This window comes from Abramis brama, assembly GCF_963993115.1.
Source record: "Abramis brama genome assembly, chromosome: 9".
In the NCBI taxonomy this organism is placed as follows: domain Eukaryota; kingdom Metazoa; phylum Chordata; class Actinopteri; order Cypriniformes; family Leuciscidae; genus Abramis; species Abramis brama.
The window spans coordinates 15,433,567-15,457,693 of record NC_139971.1 but is presented as its reverse complement, the minus strand read 5'-3'; the positions used below and the strand labels follow the sequence as shown (position 1 = coordinate 15,457,693).

General features: G+C 38.6%; 1 protein-coding gene across 1 annotated transcript in view; it reads right to left on the bottom strand.

Moving 5' to 3' along the window:
- drc4 (dynein regulatory complex subunit 4) overlaps positions 1-24,127 on the bottom strand; it is a 65,635-nt gene that overhangs the window by 14,651 nt on the left and 26,857 nt on the right. The window contains exon 5 of the mRNA XM_084123920.1: positions 10,560-10,614. Coding sequence (XP_083980046.1) covers positions 10,560-10,614 — 55 coding nt within the window. The remainder of the gene's footprint in view (positions 1-10,559; positions 10,615-24,127) is intronic.

The following is a 24,127-nucleotide window of genomic DNA, read 5'->3' as shown; positions in this document are numbered from 1 at the left end:
TCACGTAATTGTTCTGACTTTGGTAGTAGCTTTGTAAAGAGCACGAAGACATGTGGGAAATATATATATTAGGGGCGGGGGAAAATCGATTTACTAATGAATCGCGATTCTATCTTCTACCGATAATGATTTTCTAAAGTGTTACACTTCTTTAACTTTGCAGTACTACTTAAAGTTATTGACACGTTAGGGTGTTATTAATCACAACATGCCGCGAAAAAGGTTGTGTGGTGTCATTACTATTATTCTACTGCTCCCGATTGCGTTGGAGCCTGCACTATCCCAAATCGTAAATTTCAAACATGTTTGACATTTACAACTCTTGATCGGGCTGCCTGTGATGTGATACCTGTGACAGCAAATGAGAGTGAGCAAGGTTCACCAACCGGATGTTGCGTATTGAGGGCCCTATTTCAACAATCTGAAACTCAAGTATATAACGCGAAACGCAAGTAACTTTGTGGGCAGATCTTGGGTGCTGTTGCTATTTTACCGACGGGATAAATGACTCTTGCGCCCTGCGCAAATCTAAAATGGGTTAGTCTGAAGTAGCTACATTACTCATAGGTGTGGTTTGGGTGTAATGTGAAATAAACCAATCAGAGCGTCATCTCACATTCCCTTTAAAAGCAGGCGTGCTTGTTCCATGGCGGACTGCTTTTATAACGGCGGATTTGCACGCCAGGAGTGGTTCACAGCCGAGAAGACCAAAGTTCTCGTCAGGCCCGTAAAAGACAGAGAAGTGACATTGTATGGGGATGGGAGAAACCCACCCAAATTCGCTTCGCTTAAACAGGCATATAATAATTTGGGTAAATGTGTAAGCTAGATTTATGCCTATTTTTTTCACATCTTCATGGACACCACAATGATTTCCTTTGGTTTGGAAAAATGGGAACTGCTGCGTGTAGATGAGAGAAGCAAAGTGTATGGGCATTGTGCACACGCTACATTATGGCCAAGCATGCGCCCTTAAAATAGCATCTGAATAATGCGAATTGTTTTCTGAAACTGCAAAATAGCACCAGGGAACGTTTGTGCCGGAACACGCCTCCTCTTTTCGCTGAACCGCCCCCGGTTCAAGTTCATTCCCTAATTTACCGACGTGCGTCTGTGGAGGGAAAAGTCCGCTGTGCGTCGGGTGCAAAATAGGAATGATACATGCGTTGGTTTACAAAGTCAATTGCGCTGGGTGCAAGATAGGGCCCTGAGAATTGAGAAAGAAGACCAACCATATTCTTTTTCTCTTTTGTTTTTCTTCCTGTAAAACAAAACCCATGCCAGAAGAACCAGCTGACGACATCGATCGTCCTCCATTTCTTCTCAAGTCAAGTTTGAACTCGCAAGTCTCAGTGAGATCTCCTCTCACTGTGAAAATGTTACTACAATCGACAGGTGTGTGGTCTCGCGGTCCAGATGAATCTTCTAGTGTGTGCATTCTTCGGAGTATAATGCTAAAAATCGGTTGAAATGCCCTTATGTCTGTGGTCTCCCAGTTTTAAAATCGGTTAAGATTTGAAAATCGGATGTGTAACAGTATATTAGATCTGTGCATTCATTCTTAAAGGGACAGCAGCTTCATAAACTGTTGCTGCATGTTTCATTAAAGCTACAATATGTAATTTTTCCGCTGCTAGGGGTCGCTAACCTCTTACAATAACAAAGGCGTAGATTGATGACGCATGAGCGGAATTATGGAACTTGTTGTCATGCTGATGGATCTAATAATGTTTATGGATGAGTGAATACATTGATGTTTTTAACATGAATGTGGTATGAAGCAGGGCATGATTGAGACAGATATCAGCGCCACACGTGAGTCCCGCGGATATAAAGGAATAAGGACATTTCATTATGTCAAACTATTCACTTGGTCTACGTTACACTTATCATACTAAACTGCATTTGAGTGTGTTGAAAGTTATAATGTTACTCTATGTGTTAGTTTGTTGGCGGTATGAGACTAGCAGTAAGCTAGATCAACATTAGAATAACATACTGATCATATTCTAACATTTCATCATGTTGAGCAGTAGCGTGTTTACCCACCACGCAAAGCAAAATTGCGTGGGGCCCCATGGGCTTGGGGGCCCCCTACTGGCCACAAGCGGTTAACTCATTTAATGATTGCTTTTGACATTATTCATTAACGTGCGGCCCAGATACACAGAAAGAAACAACCATGTAGCGCGCATCTCCAAGCGGTGCTCAAAAACGTAAGAAAACAAAAGAAAAGAAATCAAATTCTGAAAGTTTACCAAAGCTTACAACGTTTTTTTTTTTTTTTTGCCTAAAAATCTAATTGAAACATCTGAAGAGGAGGAAGACCCAGCCATGCCGCAGCCGCCCACTGAACATGCTGCACCCGCACTTGTCACTACTTTTGCCGGCGGCGGAGATGAGTGTCCTGTCCCTGATACCCAGCCCCCGCCCAACGATCCGGTGGTAAGCGAAATCTTGCTTTCCAATGACCCAGCGCTTTGGCCTGAGAAAATAACTCACCAACAAAGATGCAGCATTGTCAAAAGGGGACCAGTTCAAATAAAGTATTTTGATTTTCCTCAAAATTGTGATAAAATTCCTCGTTGTTTCACTGCAGATGGTTATTAAGCTGAAAGCTGAAAGGACTATATTTTTGAATATGCAAGACCAAAAATTTTTAAACCAAAAGTTTTTATGTCTTCTACCAAACTGTAGACAATTTTGTGTGCTGTTATGCAGTTCAAAGTAAAATAAATACGGGTTTTATATGCCTCAGTTACTTCTATATACTCAATATTACTGTTGTGCAATTCAAAGGAAAATCTTAAGCAATGTTGGGGCGTGGGGGCCCACAGGGCGTGACTTTGCTTAGGGCCCCCCAAAACGGTAAACATGCCCCTGATGTTGAGCTATATTACATTGATTAGTTTTATGTACATTTGTTCACCTGTCTAATAAAGTACACGCGAGAGCGGTGTCTCTGTCAAGTCGAAGTTAGTCGCGGACGTGGAGCTCTTGGCATCTCGAAAATGCCACGCTGATATTGATCCTCGTTTTAGTTCTCCTTTTGTCCCAAAGTCTGTTTGCCATGGTCCATAATGTTTCAACGAAACAACAACAGCGTGAGTGGAACGCTAGACGCAGTTGTCCACGTCTGTTGCCATGGTTACTATGGCAGTACGAGCGGAAACCAGGGATAACGCGGATATTACGTCATTGACAGGCGATAATGACCAGGGACGTGCCATTATTTATAATTGCAATTTCTCTAGGAAAGAGAGCAGTAGGAGCACTGAAGACAGCAATGTGCTGAAACGTTTGCTTGCTGGTGTCTATTCTGTTTTTAACCCACATGCACTTTGCACTTTTTTGCACGATGCAATTTATAAAATAAAAAATGTTTTTGTAGACTTTCAGTCTTGAGTGGATCAGTGTGCGGCCAGCCACCCTTTTTGTTTATTATAAAACTTAAAGTTTATTTAATTTGTATTTTTTTTTATATTGTATTTGTCCTATCTGCTTCTTTGTTCCTATGTTTAATACCAAAAATAAAATTGCCTTCCTTGCATTATTACAGAAGACTGCCTGTCATACAGTATGTGCAATTATTCCAGTCAGCTTAATAATAATAATATTGGGTTGAATAAAATGGGAAGAAAAACAAAATAAATTTCAAGGTTCATGTTTAATTCAGTGGGATTTTTTTCTTCAAGACCTATTAAACTGTCTACCACAGTCAAATAGGAAAAGTAACACAAAACAGTAAATTAGAATCAAATCTATGCATATATCGAATCGAAATTTGATTTAAAAACGAGAATCTATTTTTAATCAAATCGTAACCTCAAGAACCAACAATGAAAAGAATTTAGTAAGTTAGTCAGAATCTGCTTAACACCGCTGAAAATGCACGTTTGAAAAAATTATCACGATATAATGTTTCAAATCGTTTGGTATCGATAATTATTGACATTTTTTATAACCTTTTTTAAAAAAAAAAAGACAAGTAGAAAAGTTTAATTTAAACCACTGTTTTTTATTTTATCTACATTATTAAGGCAAACAACAAATTATATTAGTTTTACCAGTCAAAAATAAAATGTAAACAAAAATATCTTCCTTCTGTCTTATATTAAGATAAAAAAGCAAGTGTTAAAGAAACTCTTGAACTTAAATAAAATGTTACAAAATGTGTGCAATGTAAAAGTGTAAACGTAGAACATTCAAGGCGAACTTTGAGATAGATCAACATCTGTAATAAGTAGTGGTGTAACGGTTCGATACGATACAGTGGTGTCACGGTTAGGTACATTTTCGATACAGCAAAAAGAAAGAAATGCCAAAGAAATTTCCTTGATTTAAAAAAAAGAAAAATTATTTTTAAATAAGTGTGAGTTTTCCTACATCTTGAAACTTTTAGTTTTATAAATGGGGGTAATATTTCAAGGATGAACAAATAATGTTTTGATCATAACATTAAAAATAACATTTAAATATGATAATATTTTAGTTTTGAAGTGCTGGAAAAAGATGTGTGACCAAACCCTGTTGAATCTCAGGGTTGGTGGTATAATCTCATAGATGGTACTCCCCTGTTGATACAGGGTAGGTAGTGAGTACCCCACTCTCAGTTCTCTATTATTGTACCTCGCACCACTATGGCTCAGGTCGAGCGGGAAGTTCTAACCTTCACTTCCTTTTTTGGGTTTCGAAGTACGCTCCCGTGAAGCCAGAGCATTGCCATGAGCTACATGCCCATGCGTACAGATGGTAGGCCCCTGACTCTGGGTCCTCCATTGAGGCAGAGTGGTGTATGTTGTACTCCCCTTGCTTAAAGTGTGTTGCTTTGTTGCTGAGTACACTGCCTTTGCCAATGTGATTAGGTACCAGGATGCTGTAGGCGCTGCCAACAAAGGCTGCATGGTCAGGTGGTAGGCCTTAGCAGGCCTCCTTGACCAGGCAGCCCCCAAGAGGGCTCTTGAGGCCAGCTTACCTCTGGTGGTTGGCCTTAGTAATTCGGGCAGTAGAGTCAACGATGGGTAGTAGGCCTTAACAGGCCTCCTCGTAGGTGAGTCCCAACATTGTGGGACATACATTATAGCTGCGACCAGGTAGCTAGCCGTATTAAGCCTCCTGTGGGTGGGCCCAATAGTTATGTTGGTGTAGTATGGTTCCCAACAGTGTATGTTTGTAGCAAAATAGACTTGCTACCAGCTAGTAGGCCCGACCAGGCCTCCCTGATAGGCGAGTCCCAAGCACTGTGAAGATGGCTGGCAGCACTGACTTGCTTCAGGCCTAGTAGGCCTCTTTAATCCTCTAAGTGAGTCTGCGAGTGACGGGAATACAAACAGCAGTGTTGATGATTAGGCTCTGACCTTAGCAGGCCTTCCTGACCCTAGCAGGCCTTCCTGACCCTGAGCCCCATAATAGGGTGCTCGACTGTTATTTCACTGGCCAATCAGACAATTGGCCTCAGTGGGCCTCTCTGGAGGTGAGCCCCGATTATGATCAGACGAATAGGTTTGACCACTGTCAGGCGGTAGGCCCTATCAGGCCACCATGTAGCTCAGTCCCCAACCTCTCTGGTTCGTGGCAGTTAGTTTCTTACATAAAAAAACTTTCAGGAGGCTGGCTTTAACAGGCCGCTCTGAGACTGAGCCCCAGGACCGCCCTGGGACTGACACCCGGATTCAGGATTCATAGCAACCAGTTGTTTAGCTTGTTATCAGGTAGTAGGCCTCTTCAGGCCTCCCTGAAGGCGAGTTTCCACATAGGGTGGTTATTAGGTAGTAGGCCTCACCAGGCCTCCCTGAAGGTGAATTCCCACATATGGTTGTTATCAGGTAGTAGGTCTCACCGGGTCTCCCGGAAGGCGAGTTTCCACATTTGGTGGTTACGAGGTAGTAGACCTCACCAGGCCTCCCTGAAGACGAAGTTTCCACATGTGGTGGTTGTCAGGTAGTAGGCTTCACCAGGCTTCCCTGTAAGTGGCAGCTCGGGCGGCTAGTGGCCGCTTGCTATCAGTTCAGCTGGCCTTAGCAGGCAGCTTCTGAAGGCGAGCTTGCGCCCTGGCTCGACTAAAGTATTCATTCTCTGCTACTGGTTCCCTCCCGGAACCTCTTTTTATCCTGCCTACAGCCTGGTTTGCCTACCAGGCGCACCATGTGGTCCCCTCACTGAGGGTTACTATGAGTATGCGGACTCCTGAGTCTGGACAGGCGGTCATAGGCCTCGCGTGAGGCCTCCCAGTTAGATCAGCCTTTAGGCCTTCTCAGGCCTCCTCAGTGTTTTGAAAAAACAAACGCTGGGGAGATCTATGGATCGAGCAGAAAAATTCCCCTCGCTGGCAAGGGTTGTAAGTGCTATGCTGAGGCATGCTCTCCGGGATACCCCATCTCTGAGATCTGGGCCGAGTGGTAAACTGTCAGTTTTGCAGTACCTCGGGTTGGATGCCTTATCTAAAGGCAAGTGTCCAGAGTCTCTGTCTTCGGACAGACAGGAAGTTGGCCAGGCTGAAGTATCCAATGTAAGTGACGCCAGGTCAGGCCTTCCTGGTGGCATTTCGGGTGAGTATGTTCCCCTGAATAGTGATTGGCTGGGACTCCTTCGGGTTACCTAGCCACATTCCCTAGAAGGGACCCCTTCTAATTTGAAGCTGTGGTTCCATGCCCTTGAGCAGGCCCAGGTAGACCTTTCAGTAAACTATGTTTATGGAGGTTTTCCTCTGAGGCTTATAGCTTGGGCTATGACCATAGGAAATGCTGTCACTGACAGCCCAGTGTGATCTGAGGGTGAGTGGTTCTAGCATTTCATTTGAATTTGCTGGTTCTGACAGTTGTCACTGCCACTTGGCATGCACTCCCCTTAGCATGGCGGCGTGGGTATATCGTTCCCCAAAGCATCATTCGATGCAGTGCGAGTTCTCTTTCGAAAGGGAATGTCTCAAGTTACGACTGTAACCTCGGTTCCCTGAGAACAGGGAACGAGACACTGCGTCTCCTTGCCATGCCTCAGGGCCTGCCTGCCTACCAAACAGCCCCTTCAGACGATAAGATGAATGTCATGTTTGCAAGGTGCTCCTTTTATACTTCTGGGTCGCACGATGATGACATCATGGGCTGTCGCAGGTCAATAGGATTGCCATAATTCGATTGCAGTTTCAGACAACTGTCACGCCTGAGGCGTTCCCCAAAGCGTCATTCGACAGTGCCCCGAGGCATGGCAAGGAGACGCAGTGTCTCGTTCCCTGTTCTCAGGGAACAGAGGTTACAGTCTTAACCTGAGACGATTTCGGGTCAAAATTAAAGGGTCGAGGGCCTGTGCATATAGACTTTCGTCCACTTGAGACTAGGGTTGTCACGGTACCAAAATTTCAGTAATCGCTACCAATACCAGTAAAATGTTGTGGTTCTTGGTACCAATTGGTACAGTCAAAAACTGTTGAATTAAGCACTTTTAAAAACTGTCCCGCAGTTTCTGTTTCAATTGCACATTTAAATACAGTTGTCAGTCCAGAAACTTTGCAGCATGAAAAACTAAACTTGTATTTAGATTGTAAAAGGGTAATAAAAAGAGAAAACTTGCAGTAAACAGAAAGCAAGAGAACTATTCCTTTTTAATCACTAAAGCCTGGGTCAGACTACAGGAGTTTCAGGCTGATTTGTGCCTGATTTACCCCTCCCAACATAAAAAAATAACAAATAAAAAAAAACACATCAAGGGAATTGGTTGGTTCCAATGTTCGGCCCAGATTATCTGGCAATGTGAGGCGTTTACAGATCAAATCTTACACCTCACGATCTGCTCGCAAACTCATCGAGGCCACCCCGACAATATAAATCATGTTTGATATTTAGGATTTAAAATCTGGATGATTACGACTATCTTTGCTATCTTTATAATCGTGATGCATTGCATCGGTCAGTACTTCCACAATAGCCAATGAGAGACAAGTCTACAAGGAGACAGAACTGCAACAACAAGCAGCTTTAATGGAGATGGAGGAACGGCTGGTCGAAATGTGGGAACACGACTGCCTAAATGTCTACTCAAAAGCACATCATAACCCCAGCGATAAAGAGAAAAGCTGGGAAAACATTGCATCGGTTTTGGTTCGTACTGGGGGTGAGAGTGTAGAAAGTTGTTAGCGCACTACTGTAAACAGATTAAAAAAATCGTACCTCCAGTTCTCGATGAAGAACAGACAATCTGTGCTGACCCCGTCTCCCCAACCACTTTCTCATTCGCAGTCGTTTAACTTTCTTATTTTGTTTTTTCTCGCGACAAAGTATCCATTCTGTCTACTGTATCACTTCCCCTATGAGAACACGTGAGGTGCTAAATCTGGCATGATAATCTTAAGAATATCTTGTAGTGTGTGATGCACAAGCTCACTGAATTCTGGACTCTCATGAAAACTAAAAAAAAAAAAAAAAAATCTTAATTGTACAATGAATCTCCTATTTAGATTGCGTTTACACTTTGTTGGTTATAATTAAAGGATTCGCAAGCATGCGGCTTGCATGAAACGTCCATTTTCAGCGGTGTTAAAGGGGTGGTTGATTATGATTTCACTTTTCTATCTTTAGTTAGTGTGTAATGATGCTGTTTGAGCATAAACAACATCTGCAAAGTTACAACGCTCAAAGTTCAAAACAAAGGGATATATTTTCTTTTACAGAAATCGCTTTTTAAGGACTACAACAAATGGCTGGTAGGGACTACACAACATTCCTCCCGGGTTAGTGACATCACAAACCATAAAATTTACATAAACCCCGGGAACACGATTTATAGATTCACAGACACAAAAACGGTGCGTTTTTGCTCACCCTCAAAAAGTGACAATTTTAAAATGCTATATAAAAATATCTGTGGAGTATTTTGAGCTAAAACTTCACATACACACTCTGGGGACATCAAATACTTATTTTACATCTAGTGAAAAGTGCATTATACCACCCCTTTAAGCAGATTCTGACTAACTTACTGACTAGGACCTCTGATAGGCCATTGCGATCACACGTTCGATTGTGATTGGCTACAATGCTCAACGCTTGTAAAAACATGATGTAAACAGAAACCTTTGATGCCCAGAGAGCGCTCAAACAAACACAAACAAGAGCATTTGAAAACAGTGTCTATCAGCCGACTGGTACTGGCAGTATCGATGCCTTTGACAACCCTACTTGACACACTTCAAAAGGGACTTTAGGGACGTTTGTAATTATGTGTCTAAAAGTGAAGTGAAACACAGCCTGGGTATTGGGACAACCCTTAAAAACAATAAGAAAAATACTATTTCCACGACAATTCCTTAAAAATTAGAGACAGGTGTTGATTAAGGCTATGATTAAGGCCCACCAGTGTAAAAAAATCCAAATCTGAACATTAACATTTTTTCTGAAGTAAACATCATGAAGACCTTAATCCACTTGACAAGACAAATGTACAAAAATCCCAGTCTCAGTAAAACTGAGAGACAGCCTCTCGACACAGATTATCAGCAGTTACAGTAACAATGCACAGTACAAGCGCAGCGTTGAGTTTCTTGAGTCTGTTCAGTAAGGAGCGTTTTGATTGGTGGATTAGAAGCTCACCGCGATTGGCTAAACAGTACATCCTCCAAAAATAAGATATTTATGAATCTTAACCTGTGAGGAAGGTCTCAAAAATGCCGCACACAAATTCAAAGCAGTCCACGCACGTGTGACAATTTGCAAATGCAGATTCAACAATCCATAAATACATGTAACATCATTCATAAATGTGTGATGGGAATTAATTCAAGAACTTGATATATACATATTTGTGTAAACGTTTTTTATTTAGGTAAGATGCATTTGTGTGAGCATTTGGGGAAATATTTATGCTTTTACTTGTGTATTTATGAACTATGTTTTGAATTTACGAACTGGATTTTGTAAATATGAATTGTGCTGTGCATTTATGAATTTTGTTTTGTAAATGTATTATTTTTCAGGCTGATCTGGCTCCATACAGGGCTTTGCAAAATCTTCTTATTTATATGCTCATGCACAAAAAAAAAAAAAAAAGAACAAAATGGGTACATGAAACACTCCTGAACCAGGAAGAGCAGGGAGACTGTCATAATTTGGTACAAGAACTTTATAATGATCCGTCAGGTTCAAAACCTATTAATAACCTGTTCGATGATTGGTTAAGGCTGACTCAAATATTTTATCTTTGCCGGCGCCTGCCGTGCTCGTGAAAGTGGCAGGATTTTTGGTGCACGAGCACCACTAGTGCTCTGCCTCCACGCCGCCAGCGAAACTGCTGCATCCTGTGTGAAAGGGCCTTTACACAACATAGCTTCAAACTGTTAAATTCTATTTAAAGTGAGGCAAATGAAATATAAATGTAAAATTGATGATATATATATATATATATATAAATGATAAATATAAAATTGCATACAGCATCTTGAAGCCTGAGACTGAAAACTTAAGGATTCATGTATTTACATGAATTATTTACTTCTCAAAAGTAGTTCTACGCAACAAAAAAACTATTGTTAAAATCTAGCCCATTCAAATGTAGAAAGAAAGTGACTTCACCTCGTACTTGTCTGGCAAAATCATTTCGCAGATCAGTAATTTCCTCATCGTGTTTCTGTTGAAAGACAATTTTGTTTATGGTCATGAGAGATCTAAATCAGAAATGTAACTGTCATTGTCATTGTAATCATTATATACAGGGTGCGAATTGGCTGGGGGTGTGTGGGGGTGCCGACCCTGTAATGAGTCATAGTCATACCATGAACATTTCCTGAGCAGTTGACTTAAATAAGCTTAGAAAATATTGTTCATTCAATGACGTACATGGACGGAGGAAGAACAATGCAAGTGTTCAAAATAAATTTGCACATTTAAGTTGAATGATAAAGTTTGAGTTCTTTAATGCTGTTAAACAATGTACAAAGCCAACTGTTTGCTGAAATATACAAAACATTAACAACAACACTGAAATAAAAGTGCAATTTTTCTGTAAATCAGATATGTATGAAAGTTGTGTTTTTGTTTCTTTCAGAATCATCATTGGCTGTCAGAAAGATAATGGTAGCATTTTATTTAAACTGAGAATAATATTAAGACTTTTACACACAGGGTGTGTTATAAAATGTTCGATATAAATAAATATAGTTAATTAATAATGATTTAAGATTTCAATCCCCAGTGAAGACACCATGAGCCAGAGAAATAGAACAAAGAGGGCACAGTTTTACGTAGGATTTACACTTGCAAACAAAATTATTCAACCCCACAGAGACTGCACCAATTTACAAATGTAAGCTTTTCTAAAGATCCAGAGTTTAATATAGTATTTTTTTTTTATTTTGTTCACAATACACTGTATATGTCAAATTGTCATAGTTACTCAACCCCTATTCAACATTGCTGTGCAACATTTAATCACTTACTAGTATGGTAGGGCACAATTAAGCCTTTGGAAACTCGATAACGACAATTAGCTTTAGATGTGACACATGCATACATTTAGCCCATGCATTTTCTGATGTTGAGTAACAAATATTGGCAAGACAAAAGAGATCTCACAGAAGATAAAAAAGAAGGCTATAGATACAAGAACATTTCCACGACACTAAAGGCTCAAATATACCTTAATCGAAATCGAAGAATGAATTGATGTGACGTAATTTGACGTAAACAAAAATGACGTCACATCAGTTTGTTCTTCGACAGCTTGCCAAAGCGAACTTTCCGGAAAAGTTTGCTACGGCTGGTAAACACCTTTGTACTACTATTGGTCCGTGGTGATTACGTAACAGGTGGGTGTGTGCTGAGGCTCTGCCTTCTTTCATGTGGAAATCTTTTCCACTTAATTTCTCCTGTTCAGTCTGTCGAGGTCAGACATCAGCAAGTTAAAATGTGAACACACTGTAGAGCTGCTTCATAGTAGAAAATGAAGTTGTACTTCTGATGAAATGAGACACTGACACTGTTTTTCTTCTTTAATATGGTAAAGCTACTTGATTTTAAGCAATCTATTGTATAAAGTGCTATATAAATAAACGTGATGTGATTTTACTAGTGTCGAATTGCAGAGCTGTTGCAAACATATCATTGCTATGATCAGATACTTTTCTCATGCTTTATTAAAAAAATGCTTGCGACATGTAAATTTTAACTATTTCATGGAAATTTCATGGACTTACAGAAGAAAACTATTTATACTTTTATGCAGGCTTTTGCAGGTGGGAGCAGGTCAAAACATGAATGTTGTGGGTGAGATGGTAACATATGTTTTTGCAGGAGCGGGACCGAATCCTGTGGGAGCATGTGGGAGTGGGACTGAAAACAAGGTGGATCAGTCTTGTTAGGTGGTGCTTTGCTGCTGCAGTAAGTGGAAATCTTGACCATATGAGCGTCATGGATTCTTTGAAGTATCAGGCCGGCCATTTTAGCAACAGCTGCAGGACAATGATCCCAAGTACACAACCAAATAAGCTTGGTTCAGGGTTTGGTCCTGGATTTTTCTTGAGTGGCCTGATCAGTCTCCAGATTAAAATTTCCTTGAAAAATCTTTCCTTGAGATTGGAAGAAAGCATTGGCAGCATGGAAATCAAATAATATTATTGAGCTGGAAGCTTTTGTAAAAAAAGAATGGTCTAAGATTCCAGTAGAGAGGTGTCAAAAGCTTTTTAAGCACTTACAGATGACGTTTACTTGAGGTTACAAATAGTAAAGGATTCTTAAAACAATTTAACTTTTGAAGGTTGAATAATTTTGTATATTTGTATATTGATCTTTAGAGCAAATTAGATTGTTTTTATTTGAACTCAGTAACTCAACTTTACATTCTAATGGCACTTTCACACTGGCAGTTTAGTTCAGAATGGGGCACGGTTTGCATAAAAAAAATCGCTAATGTGAACGCTGTCATGCGGACCCGGGTGCGCACTGGGGTACCGAACCCGAGACTACCTGGAGGAGGTGGTCTGAGTTCGGTTGCTTCCGAACCGTGCCGCGGTTCGCGTGAATGTGAAAGCATCACGGACTTGGGTGCGCACTTGTTCAGGAAGTAAAGTGACCTGCGCATGCGTTTTAGCTGATTATGATGTATTTAGTTAAATAAAACACATGTAAGAGATATAGTGTTGATGATTTACCTTGGATACCAATGAGAGTGAGCCTGCAGTGTATTCGCGCATAGCGCGTGGAATCAGGGCAACAAATGAATGGAAATCCACTGTCTCCTCAAAAGAGTCCGTTTGCAAGCAGCAGAAAACACAGTAAACGTGTTGTTCACTCAGCTGTGCATAATAGCACCAAATTAATAAGAAAAAAAACACAATATATTGAACCGAGTTCTGTTTTCTATCATGCGCTGTGCACGTTTGCGATGACGTAAGATGCACGCAAATGCACCAGTGTTCGACAGAATCAAGTTGAGTGTGAAACCAGACCAACGCTCGGACAATCGCGATCGGGCTCGGACCGCAGCAAACGAGCCCAGTGTGAAAGCACCCTAAGAATCACTCAAATGTTTATTAATAAACTTTCTATGATGCTTTAGTTGAAGTGTTTTCACAAAACCAGAATGTCTTGCAGGTCAGGGAAGTTCAATAATTTTGATTGCAAGTGTGTGTGTACACTGTATATTAGTGGTGTAATGACGGTTCGGCACGTACCTCGGTTTTGAAGTCACGGTTCAGTTCGGTTCGATACAGCAGGGGGGAGAAAACTAAACTAAATTGTTTTTTTTTTTTTATTACAGTGGTTTACTGAAAAAATTGTGTCTCTGTCTTTAAATGAATTCAATTCTAATTAAAAGTTTCTTAAGGATAATTTTTTTTAATCTCTGTTAATGCTGTAAACTATATAGGGAGCCCTTACTTGCACATTACTATAATATTAAAGGTTAACAACAGAGCCCAAACTATTAGCCTAAATTCAGCTGCTATTTCTTTTTAGATATAATAATCAACATTCAAATAACAAATTGTATGCAAACATGTAAACTGCACACAAGGCACAAGGCACAAGGTTTTTGCATTAACTTTTAAATCTATTTATAAAATTATGTTTTTATTCCAATTCTTTGTTGAATATAATCATTTACACAGTGGTTTTCATGACAGATTTATTTAAACATTTATTTTATTTCCGCCATTGAAACACTGGCTGAGCGACTACACGAGATATAATATGTTTCAGTAAATTGTACTGTATCTTTCAACATACCTTCAGATCTGATTCATGTTTATTCTGTAACTAGTTTGTAACTCGGCTACAACGCTGTATTCATCGTGTACGTTACACATAAGACAATACATGTAGGCTACTGTTACACTCCTAATTACTATTTAATCAAATGTCAAGGAAGAATTTAGTTTTACTAGTGCAAAATGCCCGGGCAATATCAGTTTTTGTGTGTGTATTTAGTAATTGTTGGTTTGGTGTGTTTGAGTGCTCATTGGTACAATTACACAGCAAATGTTCAGTGACATTTTTATTTGTGCATGGTAGAAAGCACAAAGTGAACTCTGAGAAAACGCTATGCTTGAGCAAACAGTTTGTGAATAGGCTACTACAAATGATGGCCGTGAAAGAGACTGTGACCGCATTGAATAGGATATGTTTAGTTGGTGAATAGCATAGGCTACTATTACACAGTAGCGATAACGTTAAGCACACCAGAATGAAATATAATATCCAGAAGTAAACAGCATTGCTGACTTATAGATTCAGTTTACATCCACAAATGAATAAGCGCGTCGATTCAGGGAGCAGTGCAAAGTGCCTGTGCAAAAACAGTTTTTGTGAGCTGATCGCCGTCAAAAAAGTTTAGGAATTTACTCAAATTAATCAAAATGGATTTATCACGTTTTGGAACCAAACTATAATATTCAGAAGTAAACAGTGTAGCTGACAGAGTGTTTATGTCAGAATGTTTATTTTTAAACCACAACATTCTTGGGGCTTCTTTTACCGATATATTTAACGATATCTTTTGCATTTCTCATCCAAACAACGTCAAACTTGGCACTGCACTTACTCGTGCCCGTAGCAAGACACCTGTCGAGTTTGAAATCTATCGGACTAACGGTTCGAGAGATATGCGAATAACAGACATACAGACACACACACACACACAGACAGACAGACTTTTCTGTAATTTATAGATAGATGACACAAGGTAAATTGAGGTCAACCTCAACAATGGGCTAGGGCTGGGCGGGGCAGCAGGGGGCGGGGCGTGTTCGGTACGTGAGAGTATCACGGTTCGTACCGTGGGTGGTGTATCGCGTTTTTTTGGTACGGTTTGAATATCGTTACACCCCTACTACTGTATATATATATATAGAGCCGTCGCATAGACTGTGCGAACTGTGCAACTGCACAGGGCCACGCGCCACTAGGGGGCCTCGCAATCCTGCTGTTTTTTTTTTTTTTTTCACCTAAAACATCTCGCATGTACCAATTCTAAAAATAATTAAAACATCTTCAGTTAACTGGCAGAGCATTAATTTCGTGAGTTTTTTAAATAAGAGACGATCTAAAGCTGAAATATGTTTTTTAAATCAAGTGATCAAAGTGCTCGTTGCCGCTGCGATCAGTGGCGCGGATACAGTGTTTTCTCGTGTGGCTCGCGCATACGCCGTCTTCACTCGGACGCGCGCTTCAATCCGTTGCGGATACTCTCTATTCGTTCTGGTGAAATCACAAAACATAATGCACACAAACGTGTCCCTGCTTGATATACAACCACTGATGAACATAATCGGTTTTGATGAGAAAAAAACTATGAGTGCGGATTAGAACCCAGAACCTCTGACACGCTTAGCGAAAGTTCTACCACTGGACCATTAAGATACACGTTGATTAAGTAGGTGGATCTATGTATGTATTCACACGAAAATTCTGTTGCACAGTTGATTTTTTTCCCTTTGAAATAAATAGCAAAAAGTCATAGCTGAGACTATGTGCAAGATTATGCTGTATTATTCTACTTGATAAAAATGTATTGCAGCGAGATTATGCGTGCAATAGAACTAGAACAGCTACGTCCGTGTGACTGTTATTCATGCGCAATTGAGCATCCACATCAAAGCTCAGGGCCTCGCATTTCAAGTTTGCACAGGGCCTCGCACCCAACCTGCGACGGCACTGTATATATATATATATATATATAATTTGGTTAGCTGTTGAAAATATTCTTAGCATAGAGCCCTGCATGTTCCCCAAACTGCGACACTAGTAGCAGCAAAAAAAAAAAAAAAAAATCATAACATTTCTTTTTCTTTCTTGACTGTTGTCATGCTATATGTTCATGAGTGACTTGATTTTCCCCCATTATTTATTTTTCTTCATTATTTAAAAAAACTATTATGTGTATTTTGTTTTTCTGTGGATGTCCCAAATGTGGTACAGGACGTGCAATTTTAAGAGAAATGTTCAGGTTACATATTTTGGTTGCATTTGTGAGTTAACAAAATGTAACTTATTTTACACAAATAGGCACATAATATTATAATATCGATCAATATACCCCTGAATAATTTTTTTGAGGTATCAGCAAATATCATATCACTGGCTATGAGAATCGATATACTGTCCGATTTAAACCCCTAATATTTACATATTGGTCTAAACAGCGCTCTTATCAGTGTGGAGTGTACGTCGGGATGTTCGTTAACAGTATAGAGCTGCGAAGATATTTTAAACTTATTTTTATCCACAAGCATACAACGAAAAAGAACTTCACTATTAGTATATCAGTTTCTATAAACTCCCTTTTAATTAATTTTCTTTCTTCATTCTTAACTTTGATGTTTACTGTGCATTTAGGCTATGTATATAGTAGGCTATGTATAAAGAAAGACAAACATAGTAATGACAGCCAAAATATCAAATGCCATGGATAAATATTTAACTGAGTAATCCACTAACCTGTAGAGTGGGGTCAAAATTTTAATTTTCAACTAAAATTCAAAACCAAACTACAGGGGGGAGAAAATGACTTTAAAAAGATTGTAGGTTGCAACCATTTTAATTTTCCACACAGATAGGTACACTGTAAAAAAAAAGTGTAATTTTACAGGTAATAGTCTGTATTTTTTACAGAATTTTACCGTTTTGTCATGATACAGTAAAATGCTGTTATTTTACAGATATTTGCTGTAATTTAAAGGTCCACTATTAAATTTACAGGTAATTGCTTGTATTTTGGTTTTAGATCAATTTTACGTTTTTTAAAAGGAACATGTATGTATTTTTACAGAGTTATGTGTAATTTTACAGAAATTATTAAGTAATATTTTACAGATTTTTTCTGTGAAATTAGAAAACAAAGAAAAGAAGGTATAACTGCAGAAATCTGCATCTATTCAATATGTTTTCCTTACAGATTATTAAGCATGTGGGGGTTAAAATTAGTTTTTTAAGGTTAAATAATAGTATTTGTAAATACAGTACCCTATAGTAGGCTACAGTAGGTCTGTATTTAATTATTTTTTATTTCATAGGCTAGTCTTTTAATCTTGTCTTGCAAATAGATGCTCATTTTGAATATTATTTCATTGTCTTATTCTCCCATAATTTCATGTATATTTTATGAATATTTTTCCAAATCTCCGTTGCTGCCTATTTTTTACAGTCTATGGTCGCAGATTCAAATTCGCCGCCATTACTTTACTGCTGTGGTTTAATCCCGCCCATAACGGTTAGCTGATAAATCGAGATTGGATCTGTATCAAGGGCAAGCGGGAGATTTGAACTCAGTCGTGAAGTGGATTGTAGGGGTGGGCGATATAGCCTCAAAATTATATCACGACATTTCAAGAATATTTCCGATAATGATATTTATGACGATATAAAAAAAAATGTAGACAATTTTTTTTATTACATTTATCCCACCTAAATGTTTGCTCACTCATTGTGTTTTTACAATTGGGTAATTTTGTTTTTAAGAGTTTACACAACACAAGGAAGCTTGATTTCAGTCTTTGAATTAAATTGAAAAAAGTAGCAAAAAATATATACAAAAAATAATAAAGATACAAATAAAGAGAAAAGTTTTTGGGTAGGTCTAACACTATTCAGAAATACTACAGAAACTGAATAAGGTAATCAAATGTAAAATAACACAAGTCCTGAGTCCTGACTAAATTAAATACATAGGCTATTAATTCTGATTCCTTACAATGAAAGCTATATTTTGTTGTTTTGACGACAACATTAATGGCAGACATATGGCTGCTGTCACTTTTAGAGCTAGTGCCCGGATCCATTACTGTTATACTGTCTGCCACACTGTCACGCGCGTTTTATGGTTATTTCAGACATAACCGACTGTTTATGAATATACTAACCATGACCGGAATTTTTACACAATTTTGCGTGTTTTTTCCCCCGTTAAAGCGATATAATCCGCAAAAAAGAACTTTTGTTACTCGCGAGCTGTTTGTGAGGCGGCTTTACTGTATGTATGCATGCAGAGTAAACATCTCTCAGAGAGCGTGCGAAAGTACTGAATAGTTTAAAATCGCAAATGTTTAAACTGATAATACTTAAAATGAAGTGAAAATGATAAACTTTAGTTACGATGCAAGGGGTTTTTACGTTACCCGTTACTTTTACGTTACTTTTATGTTGCTTGACTTTGGGCAGAACCCAATATCTGTTCCTAAATATGTAGACATAAAGTTATACAATGGAGGACATAACAGGTAATTATTTTGTGCTCTTTATTATAAAAAATAGTATCAATTTCGAAAGAAAAAAAAGTCCTCATTGGCGCTGCTGTGTGCGGCAACTTTTATTCTCAGCCGGCTCTGCATCATGGGGTAGAGTGCGACACTCCGCGATGAGCAGCGCGCCCGCGCCACTTCTCTCCGCTCCGCTCCCCCTATCCACCGAACTTTAAATTTCGGCAACAGCCAATAAAGCGCTCCTGCTCTCTAACACCGGTGCGAATCGCGTCTTGATAGCATAGGACAAAATGATATAGACATAAGCTTAGTTTTCAGACATACGACTCACTCTATCAAGGGAGTAGGAGAAAAAAAATAGATTTTGAGAGAAAAAAATATATTTTGTTTAAAAGTACACATATTCAAGCTTTCTATATATTTCTCAGGTCTGTGAGACAAGTATAGCATATCTGAGTTTCGGTTCATTTACAGTATGGAGACGAGCTCACGCGCTGGTGCCATCATGATTATTTTGCATGCCATATTTACTTATTTATTAAATTCAGGCAATTAATTGGTTGGTAAAACAATGATTAAAATTAAGATACAATTAATACAAAACGAAATTCGTTTTAAAGAAAGTCTTTCTACAAAAACAAACTTAATAAAGTGGTCAAAATCATGTCTGCCCACTCCATTTATCTCCCGATATATTGCACAAAATTATGATTTTACTCATGCTTTTCACTTTTCATATAATCAACATAGATTAAATTATTTATTTATTTATTTTATTTAAACATAAATATGAAACTAAATAGTTTTCTTTAATTTACTTCTTATTAAATTCAGGCAATTGGTTGATAAAACATTGATGAAAATTAAGATACAATTAATACAAATCGAAATTCACTTTAAATACAGGTTTTCTACAAAAACAAACTTAATAAAGTGGTCAAAATCATGTCTCCACACAAATTTTTTATTTTATTTAATTTAAACATAAATATGAAACTAAATCGTTTTCTTCAGTTCTCAACAGTTCTCTTCTCTCAAGCGCGCAGCTGAGGCAGTGTCGCTGTCAAATATATCCATGGGAAAAGTAACGTTGCGCCGAATTGAAAAAGGAACTACGTTTCGTTACCAAATTTTTAGTAGTAACGCGTTACACTACTTTTTACCCGAAAAAGTAGTTACGTTACTGTAACGCGTTACTTTGTAACGCGTTACACACAACACTGGTGCTAGGGAACGTAATGCGCCATACATCATTGCGTCGCTATATCAGTGATATCGCGATATGACACTTTTTTATCATGTAAAAATTTATACGGTATTATCGTGGACGGTATGATATGGCACACCCCTAGTGGATTGTGGTATCAACAAAGTGGTTCAAAGCAATCGTATTCGTCAAGAGCAGCCGTGAGCAGGAGCCCTGTTGTCAGTCAGTCCGTTTGGATTCTTCGGAAATAACGCACCCTTTCCAGTGAGCCTGGTTCGTCACAGCGGACATCATGCCAACCGATCACCGGCTGAGGTAAGAGTCTCATTATACTAACGTTACATGTGAACGATATTTTATATTACATTTGTGTTAAGTTTACAGTTTTCAAGCTAACGTTAGCATTCTTAAATGATGTTCAGTTAACTGGCGAGAGCTGGAGGGCAAAACACTGAAAATGTAGGCTAGCATGCGTCTTTACATTTTCCATCTGTTTTAAGAAAGATCAGTTGAACCCACACCTTAAAAGACCTAAAACAAGCTTTCGTAGACTTGTTATACTTATCAAAGTCCGTTTAATTGTGTATAAAACCTTTGTTAATACGCGATAGTATCTGTCAGTAAATCAATCTCTTAAATGGCGGGACATTTTGAAACACCGTCTGGAAGCTGAAAACTCTTCTCTTAAAAATATAATTGGTTTTATTATAGTAAAATTATAGTAACCGTTTTTGGCGGATTTTTATTACCATTTTTAATAACCACAGTAATACTACAAATAGGCCTACCATGTTTTTTTTCTTGTTTTTTTCTTTGTGGTTAACTTAAACCATAGTTAATTTTCGTAAGGGTTAACGTTAATGTGGCTATCAAGACTGTTAAGAAAACGAATTCAGTAAATACTGTACTTGCTTGTTGATACAGGAAAGCACATGAGACTAGAATATGAACACAACATGATAAATTGCATATTCTGGTTGCATCTGCTTGCCAACACGTAGAATGCATATATGTGCATATATTAGGCTTATAACATAAAAGTTGTAATTGTAAATGTGTAAAATAAGTTATATTGGAGTATAAAGGCATACAGCAATTGCCTTTTAATGTGGATATTTTTACATGTTTTAAATTATATACTAAGCCTGTATTTCATATCATTCACGTATCTTGATGTTCAGTGTTTGTTTAATGAGTAATACTGTAAATGTGCAGGTAAATACGTTTAGTTAATTTAACAGAAATTGACTGTACATTTGCTATTATTAAGTACTTAATTAGAGATTGGTCAAAGTTGTGAAATTGGATCTACAAAAAATAAAACTGTAAATATACAAACTTTGTATTTGAATTTATGTACTTATTGCATTTTTATACATAACTTCATAGTTATTTTACACAGAAAAACTATATTTTAAAAGATAATTACTGTAGATAGACAGCATTATTATAAAATAACTTTATAAAACCCTAAATTTACAGTTTAACCTGAAAGTTAAATGTTTTTTTAATGTAATTTGACATAATTTATCCGTTTTTCCACGGTTTAATAAGCCATTATCGACAGTAATGTACTGTAATTTAATTAATTTTGACTGTAAAGTCAATTCTGTATTTTTACGGTTTTTGCCTGTAATTTTGTGAAATGGTTATTTTCCGTAATTTAACAGAATCGGTCTGGAAACTTTGCTGCCAGAGATTTACCGTTTTTTTACGTGATTTTTTTTTACAGTGTAGGTCTATTAGTAAATTCTGTTGTCATTATCAATCCTTGTTTTTTATATACCAAAGGTGACAGTTAAATATGGGGAGAAGCACTTTTCATGTTTTTTCTCCCAAAGTCAGAATCCCTGTAACTCCAAAAGTAATACAGATATCTCAGTATTTTTTTTAGATTCTGGTTCTTAAATCAAAATAATTGTAAAGAACACATCTGTCTGATTATCAAAATATTATTTTTTTCCCAATGCTTGAGTGACTGTAACTCAAGAAATATGAAAAGGAATCTCAATATCCTTTTAGATTCTGATTCTAAACAAACAAATATGGTTTATTCCCAGAGATATGGAGATCTCAAAACGGCTCTATGAGTAAATTGTTGAACTTGACCCATTTTCAGTGGTTGAAAACTAAATGTGGGTGACTTTGCATACAGCTGATACTTATTGTATTGAAAGAGGAATGTCTGAAGAACAAATAATGTTAAAAGTGAAAATATGCCTATATTTATTCACATGAAAACATGACAATATCTTGATTTTTGAGAGTCCAAACATACTGTTATTAAGAATATAGAAAACATAGCTATTTTGCTGATACAATACTTTTATTAGGGCCTGAACACTACAGGCCAGGACACACCAACATCGGGCATCAGTTTGCTCAATTCAGTATGTTGAATCGGCTTTGGAGCCGTCGGTGAGAGTGGGAACTCTGATTGGATGTTCAGTTTAGCGAACCCGCCTGGGTCGCAATCGGCTGAACGACAGCAAGCCCAGAGGAATTATCGTCCAGTTTACCTTCCTGTTTCCAACGTGACAACATTCTAGCGTGCTGCCAAGGATTCAAATTTTCTTAAAAACAACAACCTGAAAATATCCAAGGATCTGTCTCCAGCAGATAAAGAACGAAGAAACAAGCTATGGCCCGTCGTAGAAAAGGTGGGAAGAGAGAACAAGTGAGCTTACTTTGTGAGTGTAAGGGCTATTGTAGAGGGATGAAATATTCCCTCCAGACTAATATGTGTTTCTCGTTTATTCTTATCGTCTCTTGACTTTAATATTGCTTTCATCCTCTTGGCTGGTTGGCGCTTATCGATGTTCTGGACTATCATCAGTCTACAGTTCTTCCCAGGACACTGAAGACACTCATCTGACGGTACTACTATGCAAGACATTTAATATGCTGCCTTTTCACATGGTTTAAAAAGTTCTATTCTCGAACGTGTTACAGTTTGTTGGGACATATAGCTATTGAGACGTTCTAGTATGCTTCAGACATGTGCGTTGTCTGGCTTGTATAATACAATACAGTCTCCTAATGACTTAAAAGATCTGGGCTGCGTTTCCCGAAACCTTCTTAACGCTACGTCGTTCTTAAGTTACACCTTAAGCTGTACCTTATCGTTAATACGCGTTTCCCGAAACGTTCTTAGTTAAGTATACCTTCTGTAAGTCATACATTTGGAAGGTTGGTCTGGACCACTCATAGCTTTACCTTATCACTGTTGCAGGTCTATACGAATATAATTCTGAAGTTTTAATACACCCAGACAGTGTTCAATTAGGCTAATTCAAGTGTTTTCATGTAAAGAATAAAATTTTCATTACACTGATTGTTGTTAGATTTTTAATTATATTATCCAAAGGTACATCAGCTGGCAAACCATAAAAGGCTTAATAGTCTATTTAAAGGGAATGATTGTGGTGGGGAGTTTGCTCAAACTATGGCAGCGATAGGCTACAGCGAATAGTTGTTCTAAAAGAAGGAAGAGAGCGGTGTCACCGCCTTTAAAGAGAGCTAACCGCTGGCTCAGTGGACACCGCCCTCCTCTCACAGTCTGATGATAGCGCTACTGCTACAAGGACTAATTCAGACGCTGAGTTGCTGCGGATCCTCACCGCGGCCGTTTTTAGACCTCAGGCTCCATTGGACATCGCCCAAAGAGCCTGCTAGGAGCTGGTTGGATGGATGGTTTCTGCCAGGGCACCAGCAGGCCCCCCGTCACAGACCAGTGCCCTTTTTTCCTGAGGTTCACGATTAACTCACAAAGTCATGGTGCACCCCCTTCTCGGTGCACACGAGCGTGGACGGCGCGGACGCTCTCCTCTGTGGACGGCGCCACGGAAAAGGGATACGAGAGACTGCCCCCTCTCGAGGAAGCAGTCGCCGCTCACCTCTGCCCGCCCACTGCTGCTGGCTGGAGATCTAGAGTGGTACATCCATCTAAGCCCTGCCGAAACACCTCAGCCCTAGCTGGACACGCGTTAAAAAGATAATTCACAAAAATTGGAATAAAGCAAGAGAGCAGAACAGTTCAAGCAGCAACTAGGAATCTATCTATAAATTACAGAAACGTCTGTCTGTCTGTCTGTCAGTTAGTATGTCTGTTATTCGCATATCTCTCAAACCGTTAGTCCGATGGATTTCAAACTTGACAGGTATCTTGCTACGGGCATGAGTAAGTGCAGTGCCAAGTTTGACATTGTTTGGATTAGAAATGCAAAAGATATCGGTAAATATAT